Source organism: Electrona antarctica (genome assembly GCF_951216825.1).
Source record: "Electrona antarctica genome assembly, chromosome: 8".
NCBI lineage: Eukaryota > Metazoa > Chordata > Actinopteri > Myctophiformes > Myctophidae > Electrona > Electrona antarctica.
The window spans coordinates 35,203,171-35,217,400 of record NC_136789.1 but is presented as its reverse complement, the minus strand read 5'-3'; the positions used below and the strand labels follow the sequence as shown (position 1 = coordinate 35,217,400).

At 43.8% G+C, this 14,230-nt stretch overlaps 1 protein-coding gene across 1 annotated transcript in view; it reads right to left on the bottom strand.

The window, feature by feature from the left end:
- LOC306928736 (copine-5-like) overlaps positions 1-14,230 on the bottom strand; it is a gene marked incomplete at both ends in the record, with an annotated part of 380,797 nt that overhangs the window by 91,168 nt on the left and 275,399 nt on the right. The window contains one exon of the mRNA XM_079509009.1: positions 6,776-6,879. Coding sequence (XP_079365135.1) covers positions 6,776-6,879 — 104 coding nt within the window. The remainder of the gene's footprint in view (positions 1-6,775; positions 6,880-14,230) is intronic.

Sequence of the window (14,230 nt, the reverse complement as noted above, 5' to 3'; positions counted from 1 at the left end):
AAAGAATCACCTGCAAGGACACAAAGTAGCTCATAACAACATGTCTACGGTGGATTCTTATGAAACAAACACTTTGAGGATATAGAAAGAGAATAATTCAAGCTAGTTTGACGTTGTTTAAAACCCATTCTGGGCGGGAACCCCTTTTGGTGTTTTAACTAAGCATTGTTATGCTTTAGCTATTGAAAAATAGCAGACCTACAAGCTCATAGCGCGGCACCGAGTGGCACGCTACGAGCTTGTAGGTCTGTTATTTTTGAAAAATCATGAAAATGCAGCACAGATCTTTGAATATATATTCTTTCAGAAGACTTTTTTTTCTCGACGTCAGGCCTAAATGGGTTAATACAATCAGATAGGACTTTTCTGTATGGGTGAATGGGCTGCCATTGGAAGTTGCACCTAGGTAGCACCTTGCCATTACCTTATATGGTAAGATGGCCGCGGTCTGCATATGGAGAATTGTTTCTGTACAGCTTGTCCTCGTGACGCTATAGGGGGTGGAGTCTGCCTCTGTTTGCCTCATCAACAATCACTGACTGATACAGAGACCCTCGACAGACTGACCGGGCCCACTTCAATCACTGACTGATACAGAGACCCTCGACAGACTGACCGGGCCCACTTCAATCACTGATTGATATGGAGACCCTCGACTGATTGACCGGGCCCACTTCAATCACTGACTGGCCCCATTTACATGCAGAAATTCTTTCGGAATGAATGGATTTTTTCATCATTTTTTCATCATTTTTTCATCATTTTTTCAGCTAGCTAGCATACGATGTAGCATTCATATTGTTTGGTGCTGGCTGACCTAGCCCCTTTCGCGTTTTTTCATCGCGTTTTTTCATCATTTTTTCAGCTAGCTAGCATACGATGTAGCATTCATATTGTTTGGTGCTGGCTGACCTAGCCCCTTTCGCGTTTTTTCATCATTTTTTCATCATTTTTTTTCATCATTTTTTCAGCTAGCTAGCTTACGATGTAGCATTCATATTGTTTGGTGCTGGCTGACCTAGCCCCTTTCGCTTTTTTCATCATTTTTTCATCATTTTTTCATCATTTTTTCATCATTTTTTCATCATTTTTTCATGAATGCTCAGAATTAATTTTCATTCTGGTCTGGAGGGGTGGTATATACCGTTTGAATCGGTATACATCACACACTTTATTCCGAATGCTACTGGGAGTTTGGAATACATATTATTTTACCGATGTCTGCCCCTTGGTATAGTGCTTTTTGACCATGTCCAAGCAGGGATGGCCATTTGGAGACATTTTATGCGTGCAGAAATGCACCCCATAATAAAATGTGCTATTTACAAACCCATGGGTGAAACATGGAACCGTGTTCCATGAGTCCACCTGGGCAGGAGAATTGGCATGAGTTGTTGTGAACACATGCACACTTTCCCAGTAGTCCCCAAGCCTCCACCGCATCCTTGAGTTTACCTACCAGGTTGTCTGTGCAAATTCTGTGTGACGGCTGACTGACTGGATGAATTAACGTGCACTCCTCGTCAATATAGTGGCAGGTAATTATCAAACAGCTCTCTGTGGTGACTGACGAGTGTCGTCCAACAGTAGCCACACGCAAACTCAACTAGCCAGTTGCGCTTTTATCTTTATGTTTTCTTTAAAATGGGCTTCCATAAGACGGACCCGTGACAGTCTGGGCGCGTTCGGAAATAGCGCACTGAGCGCACTGTGCAATCATGCAAACTAAATGCCTTTGGAAGGCAGCAAACTCCTGAAAACCCTCACCATTGACCACGCTGATATGTCACATATATATCCTTTTAGACCATCCAACGTTACGTAACCTCATTATCATTCTTTAATCTCTTGGGAAAAACTTTACCGAACTCCACTTCTCTCACCCGCTTCATGCTGTGTTTTTTAGCTCTGGGTTGCTTTGGGTGGAGGTCGCGTGTGGTTGCAGGGACTCTGCACTTATATATTTTTATTTTATTTTATCAGTTGTTGCGGTTATTCATTTCTTAATGGATAACGGTTAGGGGATGGCCATCTCTATAGTCCAAAGTTATATTCCAAATGAATGCTTTGGTCATGTAAACAATTGAGGAATAGGAATACTTCTATTCAGGTTCCATGTAAACAGTTGGGTATGAATCTCTGTTCGGAATGAATTCATTCACATTTTGTGCATCTAACTGAGGCCAGTGAAACAGAGACCCTCGACAGACTGACCGGACCCTCCTCCAATCACTGATTGATACAGAGACCCTCGACAGACTGACCGGGCCCACTTCAATCACTGACTGATACAGAGACCCTCGACAGACTGACCGCCGTGACCGGGCCCACTTCAATCACTGACTGATACAGAGACCCTCGACAGACTGACCGGGCCCACTTCAATCACTGACTGATACAGAGACCCTCGACAGACTGACCGGGCCCACTTCAATCCCTGATTGATATGGAGACCCTCGACAAGATTGACCGGGCTCTTCTTCAATCACTGACTGATACAGAGACCCTCGACAGACTGACCGGGCCCACTTCAATCACTGACTGATACAGAGACCCTCGACAGACTGACCGGGCCCACTTCAATCACTGACTGATACAGAGACCTTCGACAGACTGACCGGGGCCACTTCAATCACTGACTGATACAGAGACCCTCGACAGACTGACCGGGCCCACTTCAATCACTGACTGATACAGAGACCCTCGACAGACTGACCGGGGCCTCCTTCAAGCTGCTGTCCGTTGGCAGGGCCACGCTTTCCTTCAACCTGAGTTCAGAACATCATTTGGACGAAAATAATGTTCCTAAAAGAAACAGCTGTGGTCTCACTGCTGCTCTTGGGAGCGTGACATGAAACCAAATGGACCCGGTGGGTCCATTTGGTTTCATGTCACGCTCCCAAAGCCCACAGTGATAAGGGAAAGGACCCGGTGGGTCCATTTGGTTTCATGTCACGCTCCCAAAGCCCACAGTGATAAGGGAAAGGACCCGGTGGGTCCATTTGGTTTCATGTCACGCTCCCAAAGCCCACAGTTTAGTTTAGTTTAGTTTATTTAGGATCCCCATTAGCTGTTGCACCTGGCAACAGCTATTCTTCCTGGGGTCCTCACAGAATAATATACATACAAAAAAACATTACAACATTACATATATCACAAAAGAAAAGAAAGAAAACAAAAAAACAAAAAAATAAATACATTAAAGCATAACTACGGTTAGTGCATTCACTCTAGATTACATTAACTGGTATATTGACATAAACAGAATTACAATTTCGCCATATATATAAGAAAATCCTTCAGTCTTTTCTTAAAGTGCCTTTTACCCTTAATTTCTGTGATGCATACTGGTAGAGAGTTCCAGAAAGTCATTGCCCTGTACATGACTGTATTCTTCATTGCATCAGTTCTTGGCTTAGGCACTGTGAATCGACCCATTGCAACATGTCTGGTATTATGTCTGTGTCTATCACTGGTATAATGAATATTTTTATATAAGCATTTTGGTTTTTTATTTGAACAAATGTTCCTAAAAAATCCAGCCAGACTAGCAGCTAATCTCTGCTCCACCAACAGCCATGACAGCTTCTGATGATTTAACAATGTACTAGATCTAGTATTGCAGTTCAGGGCAAGGCGAGCTGCCTTATTCTGGGCTATTTGTAATTTACACAGGTCCTTTTTAGCTGCATTGGACCACACAACTGGACAATAGTCAAGGTGGGATATCACTAGTGCCTGGATGACCTGGACAGCAGATGTTGGAGTTAAAAACTCAGCACATCTCCTAATCATGGACAAACCCCCTCCCATTTTCTTAGTTATGTTTTGAATATGAGTAGACCATGTTAGATGACTGTCTAATGTAACCCCAAGTAGTTTTGTTTCATCTACCTACTCAATTGCTAAATCGCTCAGATTCAGATTCAATTTGGGTTTTGACTTGAGCATATGCTGTGATCCAAATACAATGGATTTAGTCTTTGAGATGTTCAGGACCATCCTATTGTTCACCACCCACTCTGATATGTTCTGTAGTTCCTTGTTGAGAGCTACAGACAGATCTTCCACATTAGTGGCAGACATATACAAAGTAGTGTCATCAGAATACATGGCTATATTGGCCCTGTCTAAGACCAGTGGCATGTCATTTGTAAATATAGTGAACAACAAAGGACCTAAGCAACTTCCTTGTGGAATTCCACAGTGAATATGTTTAGTGTCTGAGAGACTCCCATTATAGTATACTCTCTGTGATCTGCTGGATAAATAGCTTTTTATCCACCTTAGTGCAGATAAGGTAAAACCATAACATGAAAGTTTGTCAAGCAAAAGATTGTGATCAATAATGTCGAACGCGGCACTAAAATCTAACAATACAGACCCCACTAGTCTCTTGGAATCCACATTCATTAGACAGTCATCTATTAACTGTGTCATTGCTGTACATGTAGAAAGCCCATCTCTATAGGCGTGTTGAAAGTCAGTATTCAATACATTCTCAGAGAAATATGATTGGATTTGGTTAAAGACATATTTTGCCATTAATTTAGCAAGAACTGGCAGAATGCTAATAGGGCGGCTGTTAACCCCTGTGATGTTTGTTTTAGAATCTTTTGGTATTGGAATAACTTTAGCTTCCTTCCATATTTGTGGACACACCCCCCACATCAAGCTTTGGTTAAAAATGTGAGTAATTGGATTAGTTACCAGGTGTACAGCGAGCTTCAGTAACTTGCCATCAAGGTTATCCAGGCCTGCAGACTTCTCACTGTGTATTGAAAGTAACAGTTTCTCCACCACCTCAGAGCTGATGGGTTCGAAACTAAACATACAGGACTTATTATTCATAATTTTGTCTAATATAGAGGAAACACAATGCACACCATTACAAGACATATCCTTTCTTAACCTTTCTACTTTACTGGTGAAGAAGTTGTTAAAGTATTGAGCTATGTCATATGGCTTAGTGATAAAAGCCCCATCCACCTCAATGAAGGAGGTAGTTGTTAAAGTATTGAGCTATGTCATATGGCTTAGTGATAAAGCCCCATCCACCTCAATGAAGGAGGAAGTTGTTAAAGTATTGAGCTATGTCATATGGCTTAGTGATAAAGCCCCATCCACCTCAATGAAGGAGGAAGTTGTTAAAGTATTGAGCTATGTCATATGGCTTAGTGATAAAAGCCCCATCCACCTCAATGAAGGAGGAAGCCCTATTAGAGCCCCTACCCAGAGCATTGTTAAATGTTTTCCACAGCATCTTACTGTCTGATTTTATTTCATTTATCCTTGTTTGATAATAACATTTATTTTTCTTCCTATTCATTTTTGTAACATTATTTCTTGATTTACAGTAGATCTGCCAGTCAGCCAGACTGCCAGATTCACTTGCCTTTTTCTTAGCAGTATTTCTTAAAGCCATGCAGTTTTTAATTTCATTGTCAATCCAAGGTGCTCTTACAGATTTAACAGTATGTTTTCTAACTGGAGCATGCTTGTCAGCTATTGACAGAAATAACTGCATAAACAAATTCAGAGCTATCTCTGGATTTTCCTCTTCACCTACAGTATGCCATGGTATGTTTTCAAGTTCTTCTAGAAATGAGCCCTCCCTGAAGTTTTTAAAAGATCTTTTGTAAATTACTTTTGGAACCGCTTTTGGGATTTTTGCCTTTCTCGTAAAAGCTACTATGTTGTGGTCAGTGCATCCAAATACAGGTAGAGGAGATGCCATTTATTGTTATTTGTGTTCTGGTTGGCTTTTTTACTAACTGTGTTAAATTACATGTATCTGCAATAGCATGGAGAGTTTTCTTAAGTGAGCATGTTGGAGAGAACCAGTTAATATTCATGTCTCCAAGTATATACAATTCCTTATTACTGTCTGATGCTCTGTCCACCATTTCACATACACTGCTTAGGTACTGAGCATTGGAATCCGGTGGTCTGTAACAGCAACACAGCAATATAGGTCTAATATTAGGCAAGTGGACTTGTAGCCATAGAGCTTCAATGTCACTAATCATAAGGTCATCTCTCCTCTTTACTGGAATATCATTTAAAATATAAAAAGCCACACCCCCACCATGAATATTTCTGTCTCGCCTGTAGATATTATACCCATGTACCATTAATTCCTTATCACATGTTTCATCTAAATGTGTCTCAGATATGGCAAGTATGTGAACATTGTTAGACATCAGCAGACTCTCAATTTCATATACTTTGTTGCGTAGACTGCAGATATTAATATGTGCAATCTTTAACCCCTTCTTTGGTAGATTGAGTGACATTGAGTCGTCTAAATGCATATCCATAGGTTAGTGTTCACCACCGACCCATAGGCCTCTCTTAAAAGAGCCAGGGGGTAACCTTTGAGTCCCTGTAGAGTTGTCCATTTATATACAGCCTATCGACTGACAATGCCACTTTACAATCCGGGGCCCAGTTTTCTCTCATTATTGGTCGCAGTATTTTCCTTCTGTTATTGATCTCTGCTGGAAAGTGTTCATTTAGCCAAAGAGAGCTCCCTTGCAGTTTATTACCTCGGCTCTTCACCAATTCTTTCTGTTTGTAATGTTCAAAACAAGCTATTTTTGGACGTGCTTTTCCATCCACAGGTCAGTGATAAGGGAAAGGACCCGGTGGGTCCATTTGGTTTCATGTCACGCTCCCAAAGCCCACAGTGATAAGGGAAAGGACCCGGTGGGTCCATTTGGTTTCATGTCACGCTCCCAAAGCCCACAGTGATAAGGGAAAGGAAGCCACTTACGTGCCGTCCTCGTTGCTTCTGTAGAAGACCATGAATGGATCCGACTTGCCGAAGAAGTCCTTCTTGTCCAGCTTGTTGGCGCAGAACTGCACAGTGGCACTGTCCTGTGGAGACATTATTATTATTATTATAGAACTGCACAGTGGCACTGTCCTGTGGAGACATTATTATTATTATTATTATTATTATTATTATAGAACTGCACAGTGGCACTGTCCTGTGGAGACACGGGGACGAGAATTATTATTATTACTTGCGCAAGCAGAGCGTGCAAGTAATGTTTTTCGTCAGGTGCTACGATGCAGTACTTGCACGCTCTGCTTGCGCACTAGTAGGCCATTTATGGACTACTAGTGTGCAACAAGCAAGTAGGCACTCGACAGAGTGCAGTTCTAGTTATTATTATTATTATCTTTTAGAACGGCACAGTGGCACTGTCCTGTGGAGACACGGGGACGAGAGGAGCTACGCGTCAGTCTTTATTCTGTTGACGACTAAAACTGTGACGAAAAATGTTCGTCGACTACCTTCTTTTTCACTGCCGAGAACGAAATAAAAACGATGCTATGGTGATTGAAACTAAGACTAGATATATTGACAATTTCGTCGACAAATAAAAACAAGACTAAAATGTAAGGAAGGGACTAGTGGAGACGAGATCCAGTAGAACTAAAATAGTCATTTTATGCTTGATTGCACTCGGGTGAACCCGGGTGAAAATAGCAGATCTCAACTCATGTACAGTACAAGAATGTATGAAGCTGCTCTCTCTCCCTCCCACACCACGAAGACATGGTGTCACTGTCTTTTCAAATGTGTACTGTACATTGCAATTACTGTCAACACCTCGAAACCACTTCTGGTACCATTCTCTACTACTATTTCAGCCAGGTAAACGAGGTAAACGAGGTAAACGAGGTACACAACCAATTCACCAGAGCCAGTATTACAGATGTGGTGCTCCCTGCTTTGAAAAGTAAAGTGGGCAAAAGGCTCATTCATTTATAGAGGAGCCACACAGTGGAACAGCCTGGAAACCAGTGTTAAACTGACATCCAATCTGAGGACATTTAAACAGAAGACTAAACAATGGCTACTGGAAAAGGTTCCCCTATAAAGGGTTATCTTAGAGGGACGGATAGGGACGTACTTGTGTATGTACTTGTCACACTCTGCCTAGTGTGGATAGTGCTAGGCCCGAAGGCACAGATTGCAAAATAGCCAAAAACAGGAAAAATACTCAAAATAGCAAGTCAGAGTCCTTATAAGAAAAGTCCAAGTGTTTTATTCACCTTTAACACACATAAATCCAGGGATCGAAATTAAACAAAAGTATTTACAACCGAACCGGAACGATTGGCCTGGGTCTCAAACCCCCACAGTCCTACCTGGACTGATCTATCTGGCAGTGGCAGGACTCCCTATTTATAGGCTAAGCCCCTCCCACTGGACCATACCAAATCTTAATTGAATCCACAATTACACCAGTTCAATACACTATGTCCAGAGACATTTATTAATACACATTGTGTCACACATTACTCATAATATAAATTATCCCCATATAATGATTAAAGATAAGTGTCTCTATACATAATCAAGTTGGTGTGTTCCCCACACAAACCCAGTTAGTATGCTCCCTAACCTGGAGCCATGGAGCCAATTAGCAATCAATTAATCAGCATTCAGTCTCAGTGGCAGGCTGAACTGCCACAGTACTGTTATGTATTTGTGATGTATTTTAATGAATTGCATTTTTATAGCGCTTTTCCAAGTGCTCAAAGCGCTTTACAACGGTTCATTCATTCATACATTGGGAGGTGAAGCGGCGAACAGTCGACGCCAGCGTCCTCACTTCGCACATTCTCACACCGACGGTGGCGAGCTTACACCGACCGACTCATTGGAGGCAATGTAGGGTTCAGTGTCTTGCCCAAGGACACTTCGACATGTGGACAGGAGGAGGAGCCGGGATTCGAACCGCCGACCCAGGGATCATTGGACGACCTGCTCTACCTCCTGAGCCACAGCCGCCCTAATGAGTAGGGACGACCTGCTCTACCTCCTGAGCCACAGCCGCCCTAATGAGTAGGGACGACCTGCTCTACCTCCTGAGCCACAGCCGCCCTAATGAGTAGGACGTACTTGTGTATGTCATTTATATGTACTGTTATATTTTGTAAAGTATGTATTTTAAAGTATTGTTTCCGTTCAGTGTGAGAGGACCTCAGTGGAAATACGTCTCTGGACTTTACTGTGAAATCATTGAATCGCTGATTATAATGTTGTGTTATGATTGCTTTACTAAATCAAATCAAATCAAATCAAATCAAATCAAATCAAATCAAATCAAATCAAATCAAATCAAATCAAATCAAATCAAATCAAATCAAATCAACCAATTGAGTCACTCCACCACCACACAGCTGTATGTGTCTGTTTCCATGTCTCCAAACGATGCAAAAGCCCCTTCTGATCTGATCGGAACATTATTCACAATACAATCCATGTCATCTTGACCAGCAGCTGGGCTCCCTCGGAAAATAGGTCCCCGTAAGTCGTAATGGCGCAGTGGCATGCTTGTTTAATCTATTTTGGGCGGGAACCCCTTTTGGTGTTAGGAGACCCCGGGGCAGACCAAGGCGCAGTTGGAGGAAACACATCGACTCACTGGCCTTGGACCGTCTCGGAATCCCCCAGGAGGAAGTCACTAATGTTGCTCTGGAGAGGGAAGTCTGGAGCACTCTGGTGGAGCTGTTGCCCCCGCGACCCGACTACGGATAAGCCGAGTGGCGCGCTACGAGCGGCACGCTACGAGCTTGTAGGTCTGCTATTTTTGGAAAATCGAAGAACGACTGACATAGAAACATAGCTTTTTCAGAAAACTGTCAGGATGTTGTAGAAGACATTTTTATAATCTGATCTCAGGTCAAAATGGGTTAAATAAAGGCCTACAGAATAATTGCAGTTATTAAGTTGTCAATGTAAGCAACTTGAGGCAAAATATGTTGTTGTTGTCCCTCTACTGTAGTCTTCCATTACATTAGGACAATAAGCAGAGGGACACGACGTTCCTGCATCAAGCACCAGAATGCATAATATTACACCATTATGAGAGGCAATATCATCTGATGAAATGCCACTTCTCATCTCTTTCAGATGCTCTCTGTGTGTGTGTGTGTGCGTGTGTGTGCGTGTGTGTGCCTCTGTGTGTGTGTGTGTGCCTCTGTTTACTACTTGTGTCACTTGAATAGCTCAGTAAGTGTGCATGTGTAGCAATATGGGGGAGCTCATTATGAAAACAAGCCACAGACACTTTGAGAGTAACGCGCATGCACGCACGCACGTACGCACGCACGCACACACCCCGTAGTAATGGCTCTGTAAAGCAGCTGCATGTATCAGGCTGTATCAGGAGTTAACTCTGTCACATTGGGAGGCATACTATGGTCCGACGGAGCATTGGTTCACATTAACGTCTCCGTCGGAAAAACCTATAGAAGTATAGGCTAAAAGAGCTGATCTACAAGCTCACAACGCCTTGCATCGTGGCGCGTTGTGAGCCTGTAGATCGGCTATTTTCACTAGTGCGTCACTCTTGTATGATGTAGTAGTAGTAGGGCATTAGTGTACAATAACACATGAAACAAAAACACACCTGTGTGAAGTGAGGGGCGCTCGTACAATCACAGTGTACGTCATCATGACGTAAAATAGACACGAAGCCGATTTGCTCAGACATTGTAAATTATCCATGCATTGTTAATGGGAATTTAGCCGATTTGCTCGTCCACATAATGTCTAACTAAAATTAACTCAATGTCTGGAACACTGTCGTTGCTCCTCACCGTCGCTCCCACTTCTCACACGGGCATTGACCATAATATTACGGAGGTCTCAACGAAGCCCTTTTTTCCCCAATTTAAGAAAGTATTAATTAATTAAAAATTGTATTAAAATTCCCCATCGACTTACATGGTTAAATGCGACACCTCACCACACCCCCGCTAGGGCATTAAGCAACTAGTCAACTAGTAAATCCACTAACCGACCTTGTTAGTTGACTAGTTGAAAAAAATAAAATAAATAAAGTTTATTTTTTTTATTTCCCCCCCGATTTTGTAGGCCTCAAGATCAGGTAGATTATAGTTATAGGCACCAATGTACACAGTTTTTAAATGTACAAATATTTATTTCCAAATTGACACTAATTAGCCCTGCGGACCCCCCATTTGAAGAGATATGCCAGGGACCCCCCGTAAGAGAAGATGTTTACGGCTCTAACAGTGATTCTCAACCCGTTTCATTTCAAGGACCCCCCAGTTTGACATGCATTAGGCTACGGACCCCCATTTAATGGCATTTTTATCTCTGGGACCCCCAATTTATATTGAAAATATAAATATATATATTCCATTTGATTCCATTTGTACACTCTCAGAGTTACAGACCCATAAGGGTCCATTTTGGTTCCTAACTATCATTTAGCTGGGGACCCCCTGGAACTCCCTCAAGGACCCCTGGGGGTCCCCGGACCCCACTTTGGGAACCACTGGCCTATACAATTTGGCGCCTGGCCCAGCGCTGCGACTGCCGACAGACACACTGCGACGCCCCTATTTCATCTGCTGCTCTCACAGTAGAGACTGGACTGTAACATTCCACCGCGCTTTCCCCACATGTTGCTCTCGAAGCTTTCCCCACATGTTGCTCTCCAAGGACACACTGCTGATCACTTTCCCAGTAGCCTGAAGGTGTTTGGAGACCACACAATGGGAATGAGCGGGTCCATTTGGTTCGATAATATAATCCACCGTGCACTCGAGGGAGGGGGACGACAGCTATGCAGCTCTTCACTCGAGGGAGGGGGACGACAGCTATGCAGCTCTTCACTCGAGGGAGGGGGACGACAGCTATGCAGCTCTTCACTCGAGGGAGGGGGACGACAGCTATGCAGCTCTTCACTCGAGGGAGGGGGTCGACAGCTATGCAGCTCTTCACTCGAGGGAGGGGGGCGACAGCTATGCAGCTCTTCACTCGAGGGAGGGGGTCGACAGCTATGCAGCTCTTCACTCGAGGGAGGGGGACGACAGCTATAATATAATCCACCGTGCACTCGAGGGAGGGGGACGACAGCTATGCATCTCTTCACTCGAGGGAGGGGGACGACAGCTATGCAGCTCCACTCGAGGGAGGGGGACGACAGCTATACAGCTCTTATAATATAATCCACCGTGCACTCGAGGGAGGGGGACGACAGCTATAATATAATCCACCGTGCACTCGAGGGAGGGGGACGACAGCTATAATATAATCCACCGTGCACTCGAGGGAGGGGGACGACAGCTATAATATAATCCACCGTGCACTCGAGGGAGGGGGGCGACAGCTATAATAAATAAAATAATAAATAATAATACAACTTTATTTGTATAGCACCTTTCATGACATGAAATGCAGCTCAAAGTGCTTTACACAAAAAAGAAAAGAAAGGCAGGGCATAAACAACACAGTGAGGACATGAATAACACCTTTTTAAAAAGACAGATGAATCAATTAAAAGCAAGGGTGTAAAAGTGGGTCTTGAGCTGAGCTTTAAAAATGTCTACAGAGGCTATGCAGCTCTTCACTCGAGGGAGGGGGGCGACAGCTATGCAGCTCTTCACTCGAGGGAGGGGGACGACAGCTATAATATAATCCACCGTGCACTCGAGGGAGGGGGACGACAGCTATGCAGCTCTTCACTCGAGGGAGGGGGACGACAGCTATACAGCTCTTCACTCGATGGAGGGGGGCGACAGCTATACAGCTCTTCACTCGATGGAGGGGGGCGACAGCTATACAGCTCTTCACTCGATGGAGGGGGGCGACAGCTATACAGCTCTTCACTCGAGGGAGGGGGGCGACAGCTATACAGCTCTTCACTCGATGGAGGGGGGCGACAGCTATGCATCTCTTCACTCGAGGGAGGGGGGCGACAGCTATGCATCTCTTCACTCGAGGGAGGGGGGCGACAGCTATGCAGCTCTTCACTCGAGGGAGGGGGGCGACAGCTATGCAGCTCTTCACTCGAGGGAGGGGGGCGACAGCTATGCAGCTCTTCACTCGAGGGAGGGGGGCGACAGCTATGCAGCTCTTCACTCGAGGGAGGGGGGCGACAGCTATGCAGCTCCACTCGAGGGAGGGGGGCGACAGCTATGCAGCTCCACTCGAGGGAGGGGGGCGACAGCTATACAGCTCTTCACTCGAGGGAGGGGGGCGACAGCTATACAGCTCTTCACTCGAAGAGCTGCATATCATAAGATTTTAGTCGACTAAACCTACGGTTGATTTAGTCGAACAAAATGTATTTTGGCGGGCCTTGATGCCGTTGTAATGACCGTTGTAATTGTTTTTTTCACTTGCTGAAAATAGCCGATCTACAAGCTCACAACGCGTCGCTCTGCAACGCATTGTGAGCTTGTAGATCTGCAATTTTCACCATGCAACCAAGTGTACAATGACTTATCTCTTGTCTTATCTCTTGACTGATCTCTTGTCCACTAGTTCCTTCCTAACATTTTAGTCTAGTTTTTATTTGTTGACGAAATTGTCAGTATATTTAGTCTTAGTTTTAGTCATCATATAGCTTAGTTTCCATTTAGTTTCCGTCAGTGAAAAAAGGTAGTTGACGAACATTTTTCGTCTTAGTTTTAGTCGACGAAATCAACACTGCTCCAGTCCCCACGCCTCTAGCCTGGCTTTAGCCATACTGATGAATTTTACATTGAGGTTACAACAGAAATATAGCTGGGGGAAACAGCACTCGCTCTATCTAAGCTTCCCTATATAAAGGCTGCATATTATGTGTAGGCAGGATTTAAACAAAACATAATAAAACTCATTAAATGTTCACATCACTACACTTTGCTGTTCCAAGGTTTCCACATAACATCTCCAGATGAAAGCTTACACACATTTTCTTCCAATAAATGCACATCATAATAATAATAAGGCTGCTTACTGGAACTGCAGTTTGTAAAACCCAAATTTGTGCTTCCAGTATGTTGTGCTAGAAGTGTGTTGTTGTTCATCATTATGCTGGCATAAATCCTAAAGTCCTTTAATGTACATAATAGCATTATAGAACAGATCGTGTACCGGCGGTGAGATGCAATTGTTCTGAAACAAAAAACACAGTGACCATAAACAACCCATTTTTGTATCCCACAATTTTGTAACCCATTTTTCACCCCTGTGTCAGTTATCTATCTAATGTGATCCTGGGCTCTACACACCCTCCGCCAACCTGGGGAGAGCAACGGACTTGAATGTCCAAGTGTCCAAGTCGCTCCTTTACACCTGACAGGGGGGGGGGGGAGTTTCCCACTTCCTCTCTGTCTCTGCCTGCCAGTTCCTCATCATCAAACGCAGCGCCAAATCCTCCCCAAAATAAATAAATCACCCTGGTTTCAC